Source organism: Schistocerca americana, chromosome 6 (genome assembly GCF_021461395.2).
Source record: "Schistocerca americana isolate TAMUIC-IGC-003095 chromosome 6, iqSchAmer2.1, whole genome shotgun sequence".
In the NCBI taxonomy this organism is placed as follows: Eukaryota; Metazoa; Arthropoda; class Insecta; order Orthoptera; family Acrididae; genus Schistocerca; species Schistocerca americana.
The window spans coordinates 579,175,626-579,201,402 of record NC_060124.1 but is presented as its reverse complement, the minus strand read 5'-3'; the positions used below and the strand labels follow the sequence as shown (position 1 = coordinate 579,201,402).

At 46.2% G+C, this 25,777-nt stretch overlaps 1 protein-coding gene across 4 annotated transcripts in view; it reads right to left on the bottom strand.

Annotated features, from left to right (window-relative positions):
* The window catches only part of LOC124619220 (microtubule-associated tumor suppressor candidate 2 homolog), a 586,056-nt gene extending 565,341 nt beyond the window's left edge, over positions 1-20,715 (bottom strand). For all 4 annotated transcript variants that reach the window (XM_047145442.1, XM_047145444.1, XM_047145445.1 and 1 more), the window contains exons 1-3: positions 20,534-20,715; positions 4,737-4,946; positions 2,193-2,600 (exon numbers count right to left, since the gene is read on the bottom strand). In XM_047145442.1, the coding sequence (XP_047001398.1) occupies positions 2,193-2,600; positions 4,737-4,946; positions 20,534-20,686 (771 nt within the window). In that variant the 5' untranslated portion in view covers positions 20,687-20,715. The remainder of the gene's footprint in view (positions 1-2,192; positions 2,601-4,736; positions 4,947-20,533) is intronic.
* Between the last annotated feature and the right edge of the window lie 5,062 nt (positions 20,716-25,777).

The following is a 25,777-nucleotide window of genomic DNA, read 5'->3' as shown; positions in this document are numbered from 1 at the left end:
GTGTTGGTTGTCAAGATGGTCGCAACAATTAAAGTACATGCTGAAGACCTTTAGTTTTAAACAAACTAGGGACACTGAAGCAAACTGAATTTTCTGTGTTTGCTATTTCTAAATTAATGAACCACTATGAGCGTAACTAGTTACTTTAGCAGTGGAGTTGTACATAGTTGATCGGCGACCATTTTGTTTTGTAGGAATTATTCTCATTCTTTCCAGTTTTGGTAAATACTTAGGACTTCGTAGCGATATGAAGCTCACTTTATTAGAATTTTAAGCTATTAATACAGTCTGAGTGACTTTCAGCAGTAGATGGTTATTTGTCCATCTCGTGTCGACTGCTAAACGGAAGTAGTTGCGTTATTTGCCAGTTGTTAGGCTTAGTACACAGTCATTGTGATCCAGCTGTGGGGCAGGTTTAACTGCTGGTAAGAGGGTGCTGGTAATAAGGTCAAATTGACAACGCAAAACGTCTACGTTTCAGGTAACTGAATGCAGTTTACGTACTAGGTAACATGTCTCCCGTATTACCTTGAGTTTGTGGCGTTCCACGGCTAGACAGGAGACGGCTGGACAAATCGAATGGTAGACCTGGCCGTAAGGGCAACTAGCTTCTTGACGCTGCTAATTAGAGCGACCATCTCGTCCGAAGTGCAGTGCATTATTACTTAGCCGTGCAAACACAGGAAAGCGATCGCGCAAACTGTGTTCGTGGACACGGGCAACCGCTTGCTGTAACGTCATTAAATGTGTTGACGATGAGGGAGGGAGGGAGGGAGGGAGACTGGGTTTAAACGTTCCGTCCTCAACGAGGTCATTAGAAATGGAATACAAGCTCTCATTGCATCAAGGATGGACCGGGAAATCGGCCGTGTCCTTTGAAAGAGAGAACCCCGGCATTTGCCTGGAGCGGTTTACGCAAATAGAGGAAAACCATAATCTGGATGGCCGGACGCGGGTTTGAACCGTCGTCCTCCCGGATGCGAACCGAGTGTGCTAACCACTGCGCCACCTCACTCGGTACGACGAGAAAGAATGAAGGAGCGCAGCACAGACGGGAAAAATGACGGGGATTGTTAAAACTGAGTGACTCGAAATGTGCAAGTTGCGGTAAGAGGGACACGACGCGGAGCGGTGTGGGTTTGAAGTGTGTAGCTCGAAGGGAATATCTCACTGGCGTTATCTGGCAAGCAAACAGTGTGGGAAATTTTTCCACGTACAGGATTCCGTTTTAAGAGCTGTCTTAGTAGCGGAGGCACATTTGCGATCAAAACAACATTTTTAAAAAAGACACGTGCTACAATAAACTTCCACGGAAAAGATCAAGTAGCGACGGTTTATTGAGAGGAATTGAGTTACACAGAGAAAAAATGTTAAAGTGTACGAGGAACAGAAAAGTGCCCGTCAAAATTTAATTATAGGCCTATGCAGATATCGGATATACTCGTACAGCGCGAGACAGCACTGCACTTTAAGAACGCTGGAGTGTAGGCTGTTTTTTCTTTTTTTGTGGTTTTAGGGCGCACAACTACAATGGTCATTAGTACCCAGACTAATTTAGGAATGCACTGCAAGGCACAAGGTTAAAACAGCAACTAAAAGGGACAACACTATAAAAGACATTACCAGGCATAGGATTAAAAAAAAAAAAAAAAAACAGCAGAATCCTTGGACAAGTTTGTCAAGTGGATAAAACGAAGCTGCTCCTGGGTCATCCGCTAAAATGGCATCCAGAGTACATGGCAGGCCAAGATCAACGAGCAGTGTATTAAAATTCGGACAGGAGGTTAGAATGTGGCGTACCGTCAGCAATTGCCCACATGGGCAGAACGGCGCCGGCGCAGCCGTCAGCAGATGGCGATGGCTGAACCGGCAGTGTCCAATTCGTAACCGGGCCAAAACGACCTCCTCCAGCCGAGATGGGCGTGAAGAGGTCGTCCAAGCCGTGGGGACAGGTTTCAAGGCCCGAAGCTTGTTGTCCGTAAGCGTAGACCAATCGGCATGCCACAGCGACAAAATGCACTGACAAATGACCCTGCTACAGTCAGATGAAGGGACACAACAAGAAGCTGTCCGAGGCTGGGGGCTGTCCTCCCTGTAACCGAGACGGCGCCGCCGCCCTGGCCGGGTCTCCAGCCGGCCGCCTCCCCCCTTAACGAGTGAGCGCCTCCTGCATAGAGAAGCGGCGGACTGACCTGCGCTATCTTGCTCATGACGGCGTCCCAGCGGCCGCCCTTCTTGGGCTTGTGCGCCGGCCGCTGGTTCTCCTGGTCTTCGTGCGGCTGCGGCTGCGGCGCCGGCGCCTCGATCATCGCCTTGATCTTCGAGACGACGTTGCGCTTGGGCATCTTGAACTTCTTGAGCTCGCGCGGCTTGGCGCCGGCCGCCGGCTTGGGCTGGTCCTGGGGCGCCGCCTCGGCCGCTGGCGGCGTCGTCGTCGGCGTCTGCGGCGCGGCCAGCTCCGTGATGACGGGCGACGACAGGTTCTTCAGGTTGTTCTCCTCGGTGAGCGCGCGCTCCGCCTCCTCCAGCGACGACTCCTCCGGGATGACCGTCGTGCTCGCCGTCACGTTGCTGCCCGTCGGGCTCTGCGCCTCCTCCTCCTGGAACACGCCGCCGGACAACATGCACCGTCTGTTCTGGAGAAGCGCTCAACTACTACAGCCAATTGTTCCATTAAGTTTCGGGTGTGCAGCCGCAAGAAATCTCCTAATATTTCGGCTGTATAACGTTCAGCCATCTTCAGAGTGAGCCGCAAGACTGCCGCTCCAGTGCTCGCTTCGTCCCTTTATACTCGCGTACCGCGCGACTGCGCATGCGGCCACAGATGCAAATGCTCCAGAGACGTTGGTCGGCGGCAGAGACGTGCATAATGCGTGAGTTATATCTATGACTCCGCAGTTGATCTGTGTTGGCATATCGATATATCATTGTGAGCTGCACTGTGACGACGTCTTTGCGAGTTTATTACAGCAAGTGCCGGATTCCATGATTTATCGAGATTGAAACCACTATCTCTATTAATTAAATTCGTCGTCAAGCGAATTTCAATCGCCTCCTTCACTATCGCGTCCCAAAAGGATGATGTAGTTGCCAAAATTTCGAAGTTGTCATACAACATTGGATTGGATTGTTTGGGGAAAGAGACCAAACAGCGAGGTCATCGGTCTCATCGAATTAGGGAAGGACGGGGAAGGAAGTCGACCGTGCCCTTTCAAAGGAACCATCCCGGCATTTGCCTGGAGTGATTTAGGGAATCATACAACATACTATGACCATTATCAATACAGTGCTCCGCCACTGCCGACTTGTTAGGTTGTAAAAATTAATGAGATACTGGTTTCTATCTTGATAAATCATGGAATCCGGCACTTGCTGTAATAAACTCACAAAGACGTCGTCACAGTGCAGCTCACAGTGATATATCGATATGCCAACACAGATCAACTGCGGAGTCATAGATACAACTCACGCATTATGCACGTCTCTGCCGCCGACCAACGTCTCTGGCGCATTTGCATCTGTGGCCGCATGCGCAGTCACGCGGTACAACAGTATAAAGGGACGAAGCGAGCACTGGAGCGGCAGTCTTGCGGCTCACTCTGTAGATGGCTGAACGTTATACAGCCGAAATATTAGAAGGAGATTTCTTGCGGCTGCACACCCGAAACTTAATGGAAGTCTTTGCGGCGCCAAAACGTGAAGATACTACAGCCAGATTTAACCGAAAATTGTTAAGGCAATCTTTAATATTCCTATCGGAATATGGGTTTACACTCTTTCCTTACACACTTGTACACTCGTTAGAACCAACTGAAAGAAACAGAAACATTAGCCAAAACTGATCTCAACATCACTGACATTTCTACAAAGACGAGCAAGAACAAAATCGTGGAGACTATCACCCACAAGCAGAAGAGGAGGAGGGTCAAGTACCAGAGAGGGTTGGGTCAAGTACCAGAGAGGGTTGGGTCAAGTCCAGGATGGGGAATTCTTAACTAATAACCAGATACGAAACTTCCTGGAAGATTAAAACTGAGTGCCGGACCGAGACTCGAACTCGGGACCTTTGCCTTTCGCGGGCAAGTGCTCTACCAACTGAGCTACCCAAGCACGACTCACGACCGGTACTCACAGCTTTACTTCTGCCAGTACCTCGTCTCCTACCTTCCAAACTTTACAGAAGCTCTCCTGCGAACCTCGCAGAACTAGCTCTCCTGAAAGAAAGGATACTGCGGAGACATGGCTTAGCCACAGCCTGGGGGTTGTTTCCGGAATGAGACTTTCACTCTTGAGCGGAGTGTGCGCTGACATGAAACTTCTTAGCAGATTAAAACTGTGTGCCGGTATACCACTTGCCCGCCAAAGGCAAAGGTCCCGAGTTCGAGTCTCGGTCCGGCACACAGTTTTAATCTACCAAGAAGTTTCGTATCAGCGCACACTCCGCTGCAGAGTGAAAATCTCATTCTCAATACCCAGATAGTTTATGCCAACACACAGTCAATACCTCTGTTAACAACTGTAGTGAATTTGACGATAAGGATCTCCGTATAGTGTGTATATGAAGTTTACACTGTAAATCTTCTGTAAAGGCAATGAAGCTCTAACAGCTTGCTTCTAAGCTAAGTTCTGTGGACATAACAGAGCTGTTCACACGGAATGCCATTCTAGCGGAGTGCGTGGATGGACATGAGTGTGCACGGTCTACTCCAGAGAGGTGTTAGGATGCTCCTGCCCACCTGGCTGTGCTCCGAGACGCTGCCGGTGGAGCCGCTGGGCGACGCGTCGTGCGCCGCGGAGGCGTCGTCGGCGTCGGCGTCGCCGTCCTCCGGCCGCCGCGGCTCCAGGTCGGAGAAGACGCCGCTGGACTCCATCTCGGAGGAGGCCGTGAAGCTGGGGCAGCGCTGCTGCAGCCGCTGCGACTCGTTGTACAGCGTGCCGTCGATCACCTGCACACAGGGGCGCTCGCTCTACTTCCGGCCAAATGGTCGTCGCTCTGTTCGTCCTCGAGATACGGAGCACTGTGAATCAGTACTGAACTCTTATTACCTCCAGAACTCACGCAGTCCGCTCAGCGAACACAGCAGCAACTGAGAATGAAACCAGCTTTGCGCCTGCTTCCACGACTTCCTATTAGATGGAACTCATTACACTGTTCAGTTCCATCAATACGTCGTTCTTGACGAAATGTAATGAGCGTACCCCAACACAGTGCTCTAGGATCATTATACAGGGGGAGGCATTCAAAACAGTTTTTGGAAATATACGGGAAACTACAAACTGGATTAAGCGAGCTTGTAATAAAAGTTGTTCGTCTCGACGGGTGACAGCCAAAGAAACTACCCTCTGCCGCCCCCCCCCTCCCCGCCCCCCATTCTAAGCGGGCGGGATGTGTGCTCAACTTTGAAATTTTAATTCTTTTGTATCATCCGTCTTCTGGCTGGTTTGATGCGGCCCGCCACGAGTTCCTCTCCTGTGCCACCCTTTCCACCTCAGCACACCACTTGCAACCTATATTCTCAATTATTTGCTCTATCTATTCCAATCTCAATTTTCCTCTACAGTCTCTAACCCTGTACGGCTCCCTCTAGTACCACGGGAGTTATCACCCGATGTCTTCACACGTGGCTTATCACCCAGTCCCTTCCTCTTGTCAGTGTTTTTCATATATCCCCTTCCTCCCCCAGTCTGCGGAGGACCACCTCATTCCTTATCAGTCAACCAAACTTTCAACATTATTCTGTAGCGCCACATCTAAACTGCTTCGATTCTCTTCTGTTCCGATTTTCCCATAGTACAGGTTTCACTACCACACAATGCCGTCCTCCAAACTAACATTCCCCAAAAATTTCTTCCTCAAATTAAGGCCTATGTTTGATCTATTAAATAGGAACCCCAAGTTTTACTGCCGATTTTGATTCTCTTTGTCAATTACAGCACTACCTGTAACAACGAAAAGATGTTAGATAAAAGAGTTACGTATTTCCGGAACAAACAAATCCACATTAAAAATAGGGATTCCTCTTTAAGATTTCGAAAATGATCCCAGCCGACACACTTTCCGCTGGGGCAGGTAGGTTAACAACTTTTATTATAATCTTTTTTAATCCGATTTGTAGTTTCACACGACTCCAAAATCAGTTTGAAATGCCTCGTCCTGTATTCACTGAACTCTCCGCTCGTTTTATCTGTATGATGTCAGCGAGCACCTCATCTACATTCAAGTCACTGCTTCAATCTGAAGGCCCTTTGTTGGTCGTAAACTAGATTTTCACCTACCAAACGATGGTTCCCGCGCAACGTAACAGACACTTAGGCTGTGAGATAAAATTCCTTTACATTACACGTGTCTACATTTTACTTTTATTTAACCGTCAGCTGTCATGTGATTCACGTTTTCACTTTATATTTTAGAAACTATGTTCAATATGTTTCTTAGGGAATATATTTAATGAACTAATACTAACTGATACGAGAGCACCGCTAAAATAATGTTTAGGTAATTTCTCTGAAACTGATTTGGATGGAATTGAGGTACTTCAGCCGAACTGTCCCGATTCGGGTAGTTGATTCAATCTACAGGTTATAGAAAAAAAAAAAAAAAAACATCTGTAACTTCGAAATTATTTTGTTTAAAAAAATTTTCAAATTTATACTCTCCAGATAAAATACAATCATAGTGGCATTTTTTGTCCCCCTGCCCTGTCAGATAACCCGTCAACATGTTACTAACAAGATTTGCATGCAACCAGAACCAGCGATCTGCTGAGTTCGACTATTTTGATGGAATAAATTTTCAAAAAAAAAAAAAAAAAAAAATGGCTTTCAGTGTAGTTTCGAGTTTTAGAACAGTTAATTTGACTTAAGAAAGGTGATGTATTTACTATTAAAAAGAGTCTCGATCACGATTTATTTATTAAGGTGACCGGTTTCGACCACTACTGTGGTCATCTTCAAATCATTGAATAGGAACCTCTTTCTGCTGGAGAATCACTACTCGAATAGTGATTCTCCAGCAGATAGAGGTTCCTACTCAATGGTTTGAAGATAACCACAGCAGTGGTCGAAACCGATCACCTTAATAAATAAATCGTGATCAAGACTTTTTAATAGTAAATATCTGTAACACATTGATCACTGTCACTCCCATAGTGTATTCAAAAGTAATTAATGATGATGTAATTGTGATATATAGCCACCCTGACGCCACCACAAACGAAGGATCCTCAAGCCGTGCGGGGAGTACCGAGAGACCGACAGGAACTATCGTTTTATTTTTGATTAATCATATGGTAACACTGATGACTGCCATATTGCAGCAGATAATATGCAAGTTTTTGCTAGCGCTCACGTTCAGTTTCTGTTTGTTATTGGAACATTAATATCGCCTGAAACATCAAATGGAGCTGTGACTTAACCCAGAAAGCCATTACATTAGCTGACTGGATTGTTTCCAGAATGAATCTCTCACTTTGCAGCGGGGTGTGCGCTCTTTTGAAACTTGCTGGCAGATTAAGAATCTGACCGGGACTCGAAGCCGTAAACTCACCTGGGCAACTCGGTCGGCAAGAGCACTGCCTGCCAAAGGCGAGGCTTCGGCTTGCGCAGTATTAATCTGGCAGCAAGTCTCAGATCCACAGTAGCCGTGGGTTTCGCTATTTAATAACTGGCTCTCGATTGAACGTCGCAAAATGAAACCCGGGTGAACCACACATGCCGCGAGCTCTGTGAGGCTATTCGTGGACGATGCTGTTCTCCAAGTGCGCAAACTGCAACGACAAAACTGTAGTGAAAAGCATGGCGGCCTGCAGAGACCGACGAATGGCGCAAAACGGAGTTCACCGGTTTCAAGAACAAAGTATGGCACGTAAATAGACAAAAGGACTCATTACTCGATTACAGTTTAGGCAAAGAAGTCACTGGGAGCCGTAAAATTCTAATAAATATTGGATTATCCTCTCGAAGCGACGGAGAGTGGAACAACATAAGAACAGGCATAGGAAAGGCGAGGGCAGGTTCATATTCATTGAAAGAAAGCCAAGGAAAGGCAATCCAGCCACAAGCGACGTGTCTCACTAAAAACTCGTCCCACTCATTCTTCAGTATTGCTAGTCAATCGGGCAGCGTTAACGGAGACGACAAAAATTCGAAGAAGAGTCGAGTAATTCGTTAACAGTCCGTTAAGGAAGAATTTATGGAGAAACTGGCGCTCACACGACGGCTTACTGAGAGTTTTTTTCCTTCCCACACAGCACCCGCAAATAAAAAACAGTATGAAATATAGCTTACCCAGTATCACAAGTAAGGGGTTTCTTCCAGGCGATGGAAGCCGCGTTAAGTGCCCAAAATAAAAAACCCTCGTATCAATGTCGGCGGACCCTTGCAGATTTTGATTAGTAGTTTCACACTTGCCGAGCCATTTACAGATAAAGTATGGAACAGTACGCTCTATATTAGCTTCATAGATGGAAATGACAGTGAGTCGGACTATGAAGTCTAATCAACCGACTGGTTGATCGTTGAAGTAAATGTCAGCCTTGGATTTGTTAACCAGCAATTGTTCACAAAATCGTTTACAAAACATACGAAACAACGAAATTTTCAGGTGAATCGGCGAGGAAAGGACTGTGTGTAAACCACTAACCAACAGAAACTACAGAAACATGGGATTAAGGCACCAGGAAATAACTTTCATGGTTCTACAGTGAGCTATAGACGGTAAACTATAGTGGAAGACAGATTCAGTATAAACAAAAATCAATAACTTTAGGTCGATGTGCTACTCTAAGCTTGAAACTTTGGCGGAGGTTGTGACGAGGCAGAGAGAGAGAGAGAGAGAGAGAGAGAGAGAGAGAGAGAGAGAGAGAGAGAGAGAGAATATTTCGCGATACTCGCATTGCATCTCAATGGAACGTTGTCCAACCGTGAGGGAACCTCATTACGTTCAACTAAAAATTAACGGCAGCCAACATTTTCTCCAATAGGATTTTGCCGGCTGCTGCGGCCGAGCGGTTCGAGGCGCTTCAGTCTGGAACCGCGCGACCGCTGCGGTCGCAGGTTTAAATCCTGCCTCGGGCATGGATGTGTGTGATGTCCTTAGATTAGTTAGGTTTAAGTAGTTCTAAGTTCTGATGACGTCAGATGTTAAGCCCTATAGTGCTCAGAGCCATTTGAATTTTTTTCTAATAGGATTTTCACGGAAGATTCATGTCACGGAAACATTGCAGAAAACTAACAATCGCTTCTCGCAGTCAAAATTAAAAGCTACTCAAGGTATTACACTGAACTTGCGCAGATACTAATGAATCATTCATGTCTACTGACTGCATTTCGAGAATGGAAGGTTAGTGTACGGTGCAGTAAGTCAACTCTATCAAGCAGTGATCAACTGATGCGACGTGGAACGATCGTTTAGATTCCATGACTCCAGTAAAAAAGCGTTGGGGTTCAGATACACACCCTGCCACGCATTGCTTCGTTTCTTGACCCTTTCCACTGTACTATAGAAACGAGTGTTGGGTTCCTAAAGAGATTTACATTGAAGTGTCCGTAAAAGCTGGATAAAGTAGTTGCACATCAGCACAGATAGTCCTCTGAACATCTCGGAAGACAGGTAGACGACATCAGGAAACATCTAAAGACCATAAGGCTTGGGAAATGTGAAACGGTGCCTTTATTAACCAACGTATACGAAATGGTTAATGTTGACGATGGCGAATCAAACGCCCTAACACTTGGTAAAAAAAAAAAAGTGTGAATACGGGGAAACAATCTGAATTGAAAGTTCGAGGCAAATCACTACTCGAACCCCGGAACCGTGCCTGCAGAAGACAAGCTAGAAGGTTCGAGCACTGGCCCAGCACTCTGAAATGCCACGAAGTCCAAAACAGCTCACTCTCCATTTGAGAGTACAGTTTTAACTGCCCTGCAGTGGAATAATTAACGAAAATAGTACCTCACCATTTGCTGAGCAACTCCTAAGTAGTTTAATGGCGCTCTCGTAACTACTGTTAGATTTGATATCAGCACGTTACTAACACTTTCCATTACATCACGATAAACGTCACCATTTCATATTTGTATACTGTTTTTAATGCTTGGCTCCACAACGGCTTTAAATTTCCTGGGAGCAGTCATTACTGTATCTTTTTCATAGGAGAATGCTTTATTTCATTGAAAATTGCTTACTTTAACAAATTTAGGTATCACCAAACAAAAATACGCTAAAGTTTTGTTTCGTTGAGTGAAGATTACTTAACATCTCACGACGTACACAATACTGTGAAGTAGATCAACATGATATGGCGTTGCATGTTCTGACAAGTGGGGGTTCTATAACCAAGACCGAAGAAGTGCAACCTATTTGCTGGTTTCGTCATCATACCACAGTACACTACAGTATGTTACCACATATCTTCAAATTTTAAAAAGCAAACAGTACTAACGCTTGATCCATTCTATGTTACTGACTGGGTGGATTCGTGACATGTTGACAAATGGGATCGCAACTATTTTTGTGGAATGTTACATGATGCTACCGAAAGTGATCAAAGTTAACTAATCGTGCACCAAATAAATTCTTTGTTTTAAACAGAAAATAACCTGACGCAGAATGCGACTTGTTTCAGACAATTTCAGTTTGTCTAAATCGAATGACAGCAGTGTACTAAAACTGCTAATTGTGAAACGATACCTTTTTTCGAAGTCTTGTTGCATACATTGCTTGTCTGTATGTCGTGAAGATCGAACAGGCGCTGTATTCACGGAAACGCTGCTAGTAAACAGGTACTATCAAATAAACACACAGCTATTATTGATGACTGGCAGGATTCGACGCGATTCACATCAACCCAAAGCACTTGAAACCAGTCACAGGCAGTTGCGTCCAGCAAACTGAAGCGGAGCGAGCTACTTGTTTGGTGATGCGCTATTGGCCAGTGCTAGGCAAATAGCTGGCCGAGCACACGAGGGTCTCAGGTTGACTGGCCAATTCAACACTACCGGTACTGTCAAATCCCGGGGTCGGATTTTCATCACTTCCTTCCCCTGTCGTCGTAATGCTATCATCTCGTCCCACACTGTAAAAGTGAATATATATTTTTTATTTCCATGGACCGCACGATTTCCTTTATCAGCTACAACAAATACACGTACGAAATAATTTCTGTGAATGTGACAGAATAATCTTTTTGCTTTGTGGGCTAGATGTAAAACACTTTAACGATATGAGACATCAGCAATTACTGTTCTTTAATTTATTAATGCTCTATCGAAATTATATATTAATTATGAGAACAAGAATAACGAAAAAAATCGCAGAAATACAGAGGTGACTGTATGACGTACAGACCAAGAGGTGGGAGAAAAACTGGATGTCTGAGGTGTGAGAAGCTGTAAAGATGGAGTGAAGAATAGTCACGACAGAAACAACGTTTATACTTTGTACTTTAGCTGTCGTCATGAAGACTAGCTACGAGCGTAATGGCCCGAAATCTTCGAACGCACCTGCTTACTTTAATTATGGCTTTATTTACAAACGTTGGGGTGTAATCTGATCACGACATTCATATTTTATTACTACACTCTCTATGAAGTATTGCTATAGATTTTAGATTTCGCATGGAATTTAAATAGTAATGACAGAAATAATGGCGCAACAGACGTGCACAATACGCTTGCATGTAAACAGGCATCGAGACACTTAGGAATTACTCCTCAACAGAGGACGATAATATCACGCAGACATCTGTTGATTCAGTTATTCTAGTGGAAGTCTGTTTCCTTGCAGCTGTTATTTTATTTTGATGATTACGTGATGTATGTACAGTAGATTTCCAACTTATCTCCAGGAACGATTAGGCGTGGTTCCTGAATCGAATGCTGTTATTGCTATTGCGTCGCACAATCAAGCAAGGTGACACACAGTTTGATAATTCCTGCTCTGTGCTTCGAAACGTTTCGGCGCAGAGATTGTACATACATGAGGTAAACAACAAGATAAAAATAAAGCTGCAAGGAAATTCATTTACAACGCACTGAGATGAAAAACAAATTGACCACAGCTGAAAAATCACTGATGAATTGAATCTCGTACTCGCGAACCCTGTCACCATTAAAAGAATATGAAAGGAGCGCCATACGTAGTGAATTTCAAGGCAAGCTGAAATTCCAAAATCAATCGTCAGTAATGCAAATTCCAGTAAAAGGAGATTGTCGCGCCGAAGCCGCAAGACTTGGACTATGGAGCAACGCAACAACGTCATTTGTTCGAATGAATCTTGTTTCACACAGTTTCCAACTTGCCAAGAAATTTGGCGGAAGTGTAATGATTTGGGAAGCAAGATCGAGGTATTCCACGGACCCCATGGTTACACTGCAAGACAGAATTATTGCCAAGGATTATGCGACTCTTTTGGCTGATCAGGTCGATTGCATGGTACAGTGTTTGCTCCCCAATAGTGATGCTGTGTTCAAAGATGACAGGGCCACCTGTTCACACAGCTCGCATCGTTCAGGGTTGCTTTTGCTAGCACGAAGATGAGTTGTCGTATCTCACCTGGCCACCGCAGTCACCATACCTCAAGTATTATTGAACTTTTGTGTTCTGCTTTGGAGAGGAAGGTATTTGAGCGCTATCGACTTCCATCTTCGTTAGATGAACTATCCATTATTTTGCAGGGCGAATAGCACGAGATTCCTTTCAAAATGTTACAGGACCTGTATTTATCCATTTCGAGACGACTGTAAGCCACTATGCATGCAAACGGATTTCTGACACCGTATTAGATATGGTAGTGTATTGTGTTTTTGCTGTTTCCATTTTTTGTCGATCCCCAGTGTTTCAGAAACTGAGAAGTATCCTAGCTATGTTTATCCTCTCCCTTCGATGTATTTGTCCAGAAAGGATATCATATCGGAGATTTTGGACTTTTATCACATTAAGATAAGGGAACTTTCATTTTCCTTATAACCGCCTTTCGGGGGACTATGCAAGGGCTCTGCAGGAATGGACAAGGTATCTGCAAACACTGTTCGTCTAAAAACCAGCTTCCTCTGTTTATTAATTCGACCTCAGAAGGACACTGGATGGGGTAGTTGGGGTTGACGAGTTTCTACACCGGAAACCTTGCCACACGCTCGCCTGCAGAGCAGTGCCCGACAGGTGTTGCCGCCGTTGCCAGCCTTCTGCGCCAAGCACATACTGCTGCAGAAGACGAGGCGTTGCCATAGCAACAAACACAAACTGTATTACGTGATTGCTTGACGCAAACGCGTAAAGCTCACTGCAGTGGTCAGGAACCGTTTTGCGTCGATTGTGTATCAAGTACCTCAAAATAGTGTAACAATGCCTTACCATGTTGGAGTAACATAACAGACAGAAAAAATTCAAAGAACAACCGCATGATTATTGACGGTATTGTTTTCATCGACGTAAGAGTGGCCCATGAATGCTCAACGAACCGACGTGGTAGGCATTGTCAGAAAGTCGTTCTGTGTCGCGGATACCCTTCCTGACGAAATTCCAAGATCCCACACCTTCAGCAATTCGTTCTTACAACTTCCTCCATGCTATATCTCCGCATAGCGACCGCACTACTAAAATTGGATGGGCTGTGACTCATTCAATCCAACGACAGTCTACCTTCCTGCCTGTCATCCACAAATGAAATAGGAATGTGGCGAAGGGGAAACGATACGAGATTACCCTCCGCCATAGACCAGACTGTGGCTTTCGGAGAATTGACGTAGATGTTAAAAGTCAACGGTCTGCCACCCTGTCGTCTATGTAGTTCGGAGTTGGCATACCAAATTCACTGCTCTATAGGAGAAAATAGTTACTGGTTCTGCACCAGTATGTGCTTCGCGTGGAAGGCTGGCAACGGCGACAACACCTGTCGGGCACTGGACTGCAGGCGACCTTGTGGCAAGCTTTCCGGTTTGGAAACTCGTCAACCCCTGCTACGCCATCCAGTACCCTTCTGAGATCGAATTAATGAACAGAGGAAGCTGGTTTTTAGGCGAACAGTGTTTGCAGAAACCTTGTCCATTCCTGCAGAGCCCCTGCGTAGTCCCCAGAAAGGCGGTTATAAGGAAAAAGACAGTTCCTGAATCTTAATGTGATAAAAATGATTGAATTGATTTTGATCACACATGTCGGTGTCTCGGGAAAGCCCCTCGTCAGTTTATTATGGGGCAACACAGCTTACAAAAACTTACTGTTTCAAATTAATGGACAACTTTATTAATCTGTACACAGAGTCTAAGTCTAATTCAACCATACGTGCTGTACTAAATTGCATTGCGATGGTGACCAACAGCTTCTTTAAGTTAGTAGTCTGTAAAATGTGCTGGAAGTACTCCTGTCAGAGAGGGGAAAAAAAGAAAAAGAAAAAAAAAACAGAGAGAGAGAGAGAGAGAGAGAGAGAGAGAGAGAGAGAGAGAGAGAGAGAGAGAGAGAGGTGAATACGCTCCTCTTTAAAAGACTCTGACAAAAGAGCGGAACCAGCTGCTTATTTTCATTCTGCATTGCTGACCAAAAATGATGTGATGCGAACATACTCGCGCTCTTTTGACGCAGAATATTCTAAGTTGTCATATCGTTTGACCCAGTCTCTCTAGTGGAGCCTTCATACTCGGCGTGTCCCTCTCACTGCCAGTGTCTGTGTGTGTGTGTGTCTCTCTCTCCCACTGTCTTCTTTCTCTCCCATTGACTTTATTTACTGCCTGCTTTTGAGCGTGAGCACGCAGAGCAGTTGTGGCGTGGTGGGCGGACAGAGGGGAAATGCGGGCGCAGCACGTCCTCGCTCCAACACCACATGGAAGAGCCAACTGTGAAAGACAGGACGGCCCGTTCTCACAGCAGCGTCGTCCGAGAGCAGCAATGACGAGTGGGCACTTTGTAACTCCGACAACGTCTACGCATTTCACTCCACAGGGCGAGGAATATTACCTGTTTACGCAGTAAGATGGGTACGCAATACGTACGTAGGGCTGACTGCTTCAAGTAAGTTTAATTTTCTACTTGACTACTTATCTTACATAGTCAAAAGATAGGGAAACGAAAAATCTTAAGGATCTTAGCGCGGACAAAAACTTATAAACCTTAAAAGGAAGCTCTTTAAAGAGGAGGAAGGAAAATCACGACTTTTATCAAAGGTCTTAGGTTCTTCCACGGATGGTGATTTAATAAAGACGACTTGCACCTCAACCTGTATGTCCACTTCTGGTGAAACAAGTTTCGCATGGTGTCGTTATCAAACATCACGGTCATGCGAACTGGATGTGACATTTATGACAGCGTTGAAGAAAGTGTAGAAAATGTAGGTTTGTCACAGAATTTATTAATTTATGTGTCTACAGAAGGATTGCCAGCCACGCTGGAAAATAAATCAGGATTGGTAATGCATATGTACGGGAAAACGAAAAAGCTTCCAGTACCTAATTCGTCCTAATCTGCAGTTTCAAGTAATTGATCTGGAATGCGACAGCGTGTATAAAGGTTGTCTACATTCCTCCAATCATTTCCCCTCGTTTACCCCAAGTCCCCACACGACTGCCTACAGTCTCCCCTGTGGCGACGGACTGGGGTTCAGTAGTCGCTGCTTGCAAATCTGCGCTTTTCGCCTGCTTACGCAGCCCTGATTTACAGTACATGCCACTGCCATTGTCTCCACTGTACCTCCGCAGCTCAAAAATTCTAATGAGCCAACTTACTTTTTCCCCAACACCCACGTGTTTAAAATTTTGATCCAAAGCGTACCATCACATGAGCCTACGTGTTAAATTCGGTCCGCGCAATCTCACGTATGGTCTCCACTGATCTGTCTCCTTCCTCTTTCGCTCACATTGCTGTTCTCTCTCTCTCTTCTACCGTCACTGTATCTGTGCTATTCTCGAGAAAGGACGAATACGTTCGCGAGTCAAATGTTTTGTTGAGGAAGGCGGAATAAGCATTGAGATAGCTGGTTCCCCACTTTAATGTTAGTCTTTTAAAGAGGAAGCTACTCGCCTATTTTGTGGTCTAACAGGAACATCTTTTTGCTGGTTTCCTTCTTTTACTGTTACAGCAAGGTGTCTTGCTTAACTGTGTAAAACGAATTCTATAGGTCAGTAAAGTTTTGACAGTTTTATACACTTTGACATCACATAAACAACAGATAAGCACGTGTAATACGTATAATGAACACAGACTAGTTTGTTTTAAATTTTTTTCTGGATAATTTGCCGGCTTGTGATTTGTATCATGACAGTAAAAATGTCGTTGGAAATACTGTACTTGACTGAATTTGCAGTCTTCCCAGTTTTACACAATTTTTGGCAGCCATTTTAATTTCTTTTCAAGCATGTTAAGACCCTTTTTAGCTGATTTTTGTCACCGCAGTACCACTTGGGGCATATTTGTATAGGCGTGAAGTGCCCATTAGCCAGAGACAACGCATTAAAGTTCTGTTGTTGAAAAATTCTGACTAAAAACATAGTATGGTGACCTGAGAACCCTCGCGATGACCCTAGGACCTTTGCCGTATGTTCACTACGTCAGTTGAAACGACATTCTGGTTCTCGGTAACGCGTAGCAGTATCGAAAAAAAATTTAAAGTTTCCTGAGATTATCATCTGATAAACATATGGTAAAAATGTCTACGACCTGCCATGAATAGAAATAATGTAAGTGGTCATCACCACAACTGGTACTTTTCGTACCCGAAAATCATGGTTTTTCGGAGTTTTCTCGGGAACAGCCTATGAACAAATTATGGTTTCATAATCCTCCTAAGGTCCACCCTAGACAACACCTAATGCAAAGGAACCAACGTAATTGCTCAATATGCGAAGGCTGGAGGAAGTGTGTGCTGTCATTAAATTTTGACCCTGTTTTGTATGACAGCCGCACCATTATTTCGACAGGTACACAAATGATCGCTAGGCCAAGGGTTGTTCAAGGCACTTCAGTCTTTATCTCTGCGATCAACAGAAATGATCCCCCTTTAAAAACCGCATTTTCGCTCGCGGCTTTTGCAACACATTGGTAACGCGCGCAGTCGTGCACGGACCGATTTTAATGCGCTCACCAGTACGTGTTGTCGACACAGTGCAGCGGAGCTGACTGGGGAAATAGTGTGACGGGTCGGATGTGCTTGTTTTCTGTACGGTTCAGTATTCCAGAGTCCACTACTGTGGGTCTGACACTTTACGTGCCTGATAGTACATCGCCAGTGATGTTTCGAAGCTGGGCGTGTGGCGAATAGATGAAAGTCAGTCTGCACATGATGTAGAGGTAAAACAGACATTAGAGTTTTGCGTCTGTTCCACTTGAAAATAAATATAACGACCTAAATTTTGATATAAATTAAATCATTAATCTCGATTACTATTACAGTCCCATTTAAGAATAGCAAGTATGTAGGGGTCCATAGTTACAAAAATATTTTAACAATTTCGTGTACGTTACAGGTAGTCTGACTTCTGTGATACTTCGACACGCTTTCATTAATTGCAAGCATTTGTAATTGCGTGGTTTTGGTTCGAAAATTTTAATAGGAATTTACTTCGCTTCCTGTAATTCGATGAAACTGATATGTCTTAACTTTGTGTGAAACAGGAGAAAAAATTAGTCACCTGTGGAAGACATCACAGCAGTACAGTGTAAGACCGCCCTTGGCCTTGATAACAAGGCGAGGAGAACATTGGATACGTAGGCCTAATCCAGCTGAAGCGACTGGCTGATGAGCAGACCGCTACATGTTCTGAGTGGGGTTAAGATGGGTTGATTTAGCGGGCCCATCTAAGTACGATGGCGTCTCCGAATTTCTGTGAAACCAGGAAACTATGGACGAAGCCAGGTGAACATGACTGATGTTGGGAAACGGGAGTGTACACAGCGTACTCATCCCTAAGGTCTAGACGAAAGGAGAGCACATGGTGACTGAGAATGTTGAACTTTCTGATTCACGTTCGCAGTAACCTGAATGAGTGAGCCGTAAATCATGGTACGAAAAATACCCCAAAAAGTCACAGTAGCACCTGCAGATTGAGCTGCACCCTCCGCACACTGTGAGTTAAGCTCTACATTGGACCGTTGGTGATTCGGAGCTTCGTATGATATGAAATACGAACAACCGTCGGAGCATACGTCGCACCTTCAATCGGCTACTGACCAGCTTGTGCGCGGCTGGACCCTCTGAAGAAGTGCAGCTTTATGTGCAACTGTGAGCAAGGCCCCTTTGCGAGGTAGCAGACTCCAGACGACCATTCCGTGGAACGTTCTTTTAGAAAATGCAGCGCCGAGTCCCTTCGGGTTTCAGTGCGATTTTGCTTGACTAGGTGTGACACCCATCCCCGGTGGCGTGACTGAATGGCGCACCGTTCATTGTAGATACAATGGATAGTCCCATTTGATACATCGACAAATCGGACAACTCTGCTTAAAGTATGGCCACAGCTACGTCCAAACACGACAGCACGTTTTTCCGTCCTGTCACGTCGACTCTTACTGCGCCGACTGCGTACTATCCACTGGCACGTAAGTACTACCTCACAGCAAGTACTTGAGTTAGTGATGCCATGTGCTAATTGTGCCCCACCTACTGCGTTCCTAAGCGACAACTTTCCTGTTTGTAAAGAGTGACTAATGTTTTGTCACAATGGAGGCAAAAAAGGCAATGCATTGCCGTTCCCCTACTTTCCAGTCCGCAGCAAACGAAATGCGTGCCTTGGCTTCAACATTTACATAAAACCTATCCACAGCGGCCTGTATTTCCACGCTATCAGGCATCAGGCATCACCGCCCAGCACAAAGTCACTGTGTTACAAACATTGGTGCATAGTGCAGGAACGATATCAGAAGCCGATAACGTGCACCGTGAGCTGAGCCACCTGCGCAAGATCTTCGGGAAGAAAGACTACAACGTTGACCAATTAAATGAAGTTACGTCAAGAAAGAATGACAGTAACATCATCGACGAGGACCAGGAAAAACTTGCTTGCTTGCTTGCTTGCTTGCTTTTCAGTGGCTCCGTATCGAGTAAGAGAAACCGGCTGCTGAAGAAACAAAAGATCAAATCGATTTTCAAGACCCCGACAAAAATCCAGTAATTGCTGATACCAGTTAAAGATGCAGAAGGCCTCTTGGCAACTGGCTTCTTCAAGATACCTTGTGAGTGTGGCCAGTCTCACGTCGGGCAAATAGTGCGCACTGCAGAACAACGCAGGGAGGTGCACGAGAGGTTTTACCTCGTACGCTATCGTGCGTTAGCTGAGCGTGCTTGAGACGACAATAACTCGAGCAAATTTGGTGAAACTTATGTCGCGGCTCGGACTAGCGAATGCTGGGACTGCGTAATTAAGGAAGCCATCGAAACAGAAATACCGATAACACCGTTAACACACACACACAGCGGCCTGCAGCTCACCGCGGCGAGGGATCGAGCAGTAGTGAGCTCGAAGCGGGTACAGGAGACCTACGAGAAGGACAGGTCGCGGCGCGTACGTCACGAAGGAAGGCCTGAACTAGCTAGCTAGATAGATAGCTAGCTAGCTAGCTAGATAGCTAGCTAGCTAGCTAGCTCGCTCAACTCAACAGTCAATCTACGTTTCTACACCTCTTAGCTCGCAACTAGGTGTGTACGTACAAACGAAAACTGAAACTTCAATTGGAATCCGCTATTATGGAGTCTTACTGCTATTAATCCAAAGGCCTACTTATAATTTGTTACGGCTGTGCTGGAGTACAATAGAAGTAAAATCATGCCAAAATGATAAGTTGCATGAAGCCCCAGTGAAATGAGGACTGTTAAGCAGAAGAGATTAAATGGCCGTTATACTATTTATATAGAGTGTTGATTTTAAATTTTGTTTTAGAATTGTTAATCAGGAAGAGTTCATAATAGATTCCAGTCGAAGATGCAATTCTCGTCAGTAGGTACACGCCCAGTTGCGAGTTAACAGGTATAGAAACGTAGTTTGTCTGCTGGGCTGAGCGAGCGAGTGAATTCAGGCGTTCCTTCATCACGTACGCGCCGCTGCCTGTCTTTCTCGCGGGCGTCGCGTGAGCACCAGTGACGTCACAGCCAGCAGCTAGTGTATATAAAGGCGTACCAGCAGCCCACTGGCAGTCCTACCACTTCGCAATAGCCAACGAATGCTTGGTTATAAGCTCGTGAAGTTTTAACTATCTGCCGCGGCTTCAAACTTTTTATTCCATATTATCACTAAAATATTTTCCCCTAGCGGCAGAAGTCAGAGCTTTTTCCTAGAGGTACTGTGACTGTTGATGTCTACTACGGTTTGCGAGCTTTTCTCCCGTTGCGTGTGGAACGCTCTTCTGTTATTTTATTTATTTTTTGCAAATTTAAAGACATGTTACTCGATATTTGAAAAACGGTCGTACACATTACAGTTTTCGTTTGTCATCTTTATGTAGTGTTTTTGTTTTGTTTTTATCTGCAAAATTTGACAAAGAACGTCCTATGTTCGGTGATGTGGACTCCCTTATGTATGCTGCTATATTCGATAGGCGGTACGAAGCTGGAAGGCTTGCCTGTGCGCGGCGGTCTCCGCAGCCGGTGGCGGCGGAGCTGGAGGAGGACGAGGGCGGCTCCTCGTGGGCGGCGGGGGCGGCGGCCGGGGGCGGCGCCCTGGCCTCCTCGTGGCCGTCGGCGTCGCTCTCGGTGAAGAAGTCTGAGTCGGTCATGGGGTCCTGGGGCTGCGCCAGCGCCAGTCCGTGGCCCGCCGCCGCCGCCCCCGCCACCTGCGCCTTGGGCGGCGGCCCGGGGGGCGACGACAGCTCGGCGCCGCGGCTCGCGGGGCGGCTGCTCTCGCCGTCCCCCTGCACAGGGAGAGAAAAAAGTCAATCTGGTAGCAAGGAAGTCGTTTACAGCAAGCTACATTGTGTCTGATATGCATTCTCGAGATGGACTAACATATTACGATGCAATTAGCGACCTACTATATACACTGTTGGAAAGAAAGTGCAACACCTACAAAGACTCTATTCAGTGACAGCAGTGCATGCTACGAGGTTTTAGTGTTAGCGACTCAGCGATGAGATGGATCTCAGGAGGCTTGTCTGCGCGCCCTCTGTCTTGACTCTCCAGACAGTAACTGTGTTGGTTTAGAGGTGAACACTGTTTGCTACGTTCGTTCTAGCGTTCAACTATGCTGCACCGACGAGCCCGTTCTCCTGTCGAACAGCTTCCGTCATTTCACGGGGACCGCATTTTGACTCCGCAGCAAGCAGGGCGAGCGTATCGAAGGGTTGCTGCACATACACAGCTGGCCATTAAAATTGCTACACCACGAAGATGACGTGCTACCGACGCGAAATTTAACCGACAGGAAGATGCTGTGATATGAAAATGATTACCTTTTCAGAGCATTCACACAAGGTTGGCGCCGGTGGCGACACCTACAACGTGCTGACAAGAGGAAAGTTTCCAACCGATTTCTCATACATAGACAGCAGTTGACCGGCGTTGCCTGGTGAAACGTCGTTGTGATGCCTCGTGTAAGGAGGATAAATGCGTACCATCACGTTTCCGACTTTGATAAAGGTCGGATTGTAGCCTATCGCGATTGCGGTTTATCGTATCGCGACATTACTACTCGCATTGGTCGAGATCCAATGACTGTTAGCAGAACATGGAACCGGTGGATTCAGGAGGGTAATATGGAACGCCGTGCTGGATCCCAACGGCCTCGTATCACTAGAAGTCGAGTTGACAGGCATCTTATCCGCATGGGCGTATTCGTGCAGCCACGTCTCGATCCCTGAATCAACAGATGGGGACGTTTGCAAGACAACAACCATCTGCACCAACAGTTCGACGAAGTTTGCAGCAGCATGGACTATCAGCTCGGAGACCATGGCTGTGGCTACCCTTGACGCTACATCACAGACAGGAGCGCCTGCGATGGTGTACTCAACGACGAACCTGGGTGCACGAATGGCAAAACGTCATTTCTTCGGATGAATCCAGGTTCTGTTTACAGCATCATGACGGTCGCATCCGTGTTTGGCTACATCGCGGTGAACGCACATTGGGAAGCGTGTATTCGTCATCGCCATACTGGCGTATCACCAGGCGTGTTGGTATGGGGTGCCATTGGTTACATTTCAGATGTGTTACGACCCGTGGCTCTACTCTTCATTCGATCCCTGAGAAACCCCACATTTCAGCAGGAGAATGCACGACCTCATGTTGCAGGTCCTGTACGGGCCTTTCTGGATACAAAAAATGTTCGACTGCTGCCCTGGCCAGCACATTCTCCATCTCGTTCACCAATTGAAAACATCTGGTCAATGGTGGCCGAGCAACTGGCTCGTCACAATACGCCAGTCACTACTCTTGATGAACTGTGCTATCGTGTTGAATCTGCATGGGCAGCTGTACCTGGACACGCCATCCAAGCTCTGTTTGACTCAATGCCCAGGTGTATCAAGGCCGTTATTACGGCCAGAGGTGGTTGTTCTGGGTACTGATTTCTCAGTGTCTCTGCACCCAAATTGCGTGAAAATGTAATCACATGTCAGTTCTAGTATAATACATTTGTCCAATGAATACCCGTTTATCATCTGCATTTCTTCTTCGTGTAGCAATTTTAATGGCCTGTAGTGTATAAGGCACAATGCAACGTTTCTTTCAGCAGTGGTCTGAGGAACATTCCCTCACCTATAGCACTCCTTCTGGACGTTCGCGAAGTACAGATTCACGTCAGGATAGACTCTGGGAGCAGCAGTAAGCGACAAGACGCGATCCGGGGACGATGCACCTGCTGCGTCACCAGGGACCACTGGGAACCGTCTGGTCACAGCAGGATTCAGATGACGAGCGGCTTTAGCCAGGCTACCGCAGAGTAGGTTCTCTCAGTGTGCGAGTGATGTACGTAAACGCGGTCGGCGCAGACCTGGTGAGCTGCCTGTTGCACTGTGCATTCGCAAACAACACACAGGTCCCATCCCAGCCTCCACGCTGTGGACAGCCGTCACCTTTAACGTAGTCACGTTTGGTGCTTCCACAGGACGAAGCAAGCAATCGTCGCTACACTGCTCAGGCTGTTATCCCCGTACTGTTGCCATTTCTTCCATTGGAAGCCGACGCGCGTTTCTGGCAGCACAAAGCAGCTCCACATACGACTCGTGCGCAGCTTCGCGCTCTTCATGATGTAGAACTGCTCTGGCCGGCAAGTGCACCAGACCTCTCGCCATATCGGCAAGTATGCCAGATGATCGAGGGGTAACTAGTCCCTGCTGCAGGACCTGGAAGAACCACTGAAGGGCTGCAACGTAAGACGCAATATACTTCAGACGATGTACTGCAGGATATAATTCGCCACGCCTGCGTTACGCCGGAGAGAGAGCAGTGTGGGAAGAGGGCGGTGTCTACACGGTCATGCGACCGTTTGGGTATCCTTTACCGTGAAATGTGTTTCATTTGGCTTTAGTCTTTTATCAATGATTAACTACCTGTCGCCTCACTTGTCAATGAAATGAACTTGTCCTTCGAGTGTTGCATTTTTGTCCCGCAGTGGAAGTAACATTTCATAAAAATCAATCAGAAGGATAGTAAAATATGAAAATCCAGTCTACAGATACAGTAATACAATTAAATTCAAGGTGAAACATTATCGTTAATAATACACACTGATGACATTGACATTCAGTGTGAAAGACAATAGCTAATTATAGACATACTGAAGCGAATCAGTAGTCCAGTGAGCACAGAATACGGATTGAAATTAAACCGAACAAAGACGAAAGTAATGAGGTCTACCTGAAATCAGTTTAGTGATACAATTAAGAACATAATTGGGGAGTGAAAAGTAGAGCAAGTGAAGGAATTCTGCTGGCTAGGAAACAAAAAGAAAAAAAAACCATAAGCACCAAGCAAGGACTTAAAAAGCAGACTAGTACAGGCAAAGAGGACATTCCTGGCGAAAAGAAGTCTAATATTATCAAATATTGGCCTCCATTTGAGGAAGGAATTTTTGAGGATGGTCGTTTGGGACACAGCACAGTACGGTAGTGGATAATCGACTGTAGGAAAAGCGGAACAGAAGGGACGTAAAGCATTTGACACGTGGCGTTATAGATGGATGTTGAAAATTAATTAAATAAACTGGTAAGGAATGAGAAGTTTCTCCACATTGTCGGCGAAGGAGTTAACACATGGAAAACACTGATAAGAAGGGGCAGGACCGTAGGACGCGTGGTAAGACATCAGGGTACCAGAGGGAAATGAGAAGGGTAAATACTGTAACGGGGGGCCGACTGGAGTACTTCCAGCAAATAATTTAGGACGGTGGGTGCACGCGGTACTCTGAGCCAAGGGAGCTGGCACAGGGAAGGACTAACCACTAGTAGTCAACTAAAGGGCAGCTCACTCAGAAAAAAATGGGAGCTCCCTCAGCTGAGAGCAGAGCAGGGCTGCGGCCGCGGCGCACAGTACCTGGTAGCCGGTGTCGAGGCTCGTGATGGAGGTGACGGACGTGATGAAGCAGTGCGCGGCGTGCGCGGCGCCGGGCGCGGGGGCGGCGAGGCCCTGCTGGGGGGCGGCGGCCGGCGGGGGCGGCACCGCCACAGACGACCGCGACGACGGCTCCGCCGACGAAGACGCTGCCGGGGGACACGACGACAACAACAAGCCGTTACTGAACCGCACCATTGTCGCAGCTTAGCTTTGCCTCAGCTTGTTTTTGTGTTATCCATTACAATTCAGTCAGGAATATCACAGCGGTCTGTGTCACACGCTGCCGTTTGCTGTACGCACAGCTGACCGTATAATATGGTCGCTCCACTACGTATCATCACACATTTGTACTCGCAACTGAACTGCTCGACAGTCTTTGACCACCCTTATGACTTTTTTTTTAAAAAAAAAAAAGAGTTTCTGCGTGTTGCAATATCCGAGATGTTTGTTACGGCGTAAGCTGAAGGGCCGTCACGCCCGTCGCTAACGACAGAGAAGAGAGGGTTGTGAGAAGACGTCAGCCAATCGCACGCTGACCGACCCCTTTCCAGGAGGATAACGCGACAGCAGCGACCCCTATGCGAAGAGGACGTAAGCGCCGCGCCCGACTGGTCGCAACCCAGCTGAACAGCAGCTTCAAGACTAGCGACATGAATAAAAGCGTCAGTTCTAGTTACTTCGCGTGTAATCTCTATATAGCACCGACTTGGAGTTGTATACACTGACGCCCTTTGCTTGCGGCACTTCTGTGTGATTGTCAAAGTTAAGGATTATCTCATTTCATTTTGGAGTAAAACTCATTAATATGATTTGTTTGAATGTTGTCTAGCGATGCGAGTAAGAATGCTTCCCAGACACCCCATATTTGACGACAATCACGGAGACACAAAAATGTTTATCTGCTACAATAGTGCGCGAGGATTCAGGAGTGGAAAAGAACCGCCTTGTACACTGAGCATTGTGCGTTGGCATCGATAATTTAGGGACGCCGGCTGTGCCTGCAAATACGAAAGCGGCGGTGGGCCAGATGCACCAGACGCAACCGTGTGAAGGGTGTAAGGGAAAGTTTAAGCTTCGTACGCAAAAAATTATCGCACGGAGCAATTTAGGATAAACATTTCGTCTCCAAGCATATTCAGCGACGAAGCAACTTTCACGTTATCCGGAAAGGTTAATCGCCGCAATGCGTTAGGTCGGGCACTGAAAATCGTCATTAAATTTTGGTGCTTGGCCGAAGATTGTTTTCCGTGCAGTGTCAGAGCCGAAGCTGTATGTGGGGTTTCTCTTCTGTGAGAAGACTGACGGGTGCCCCTTAC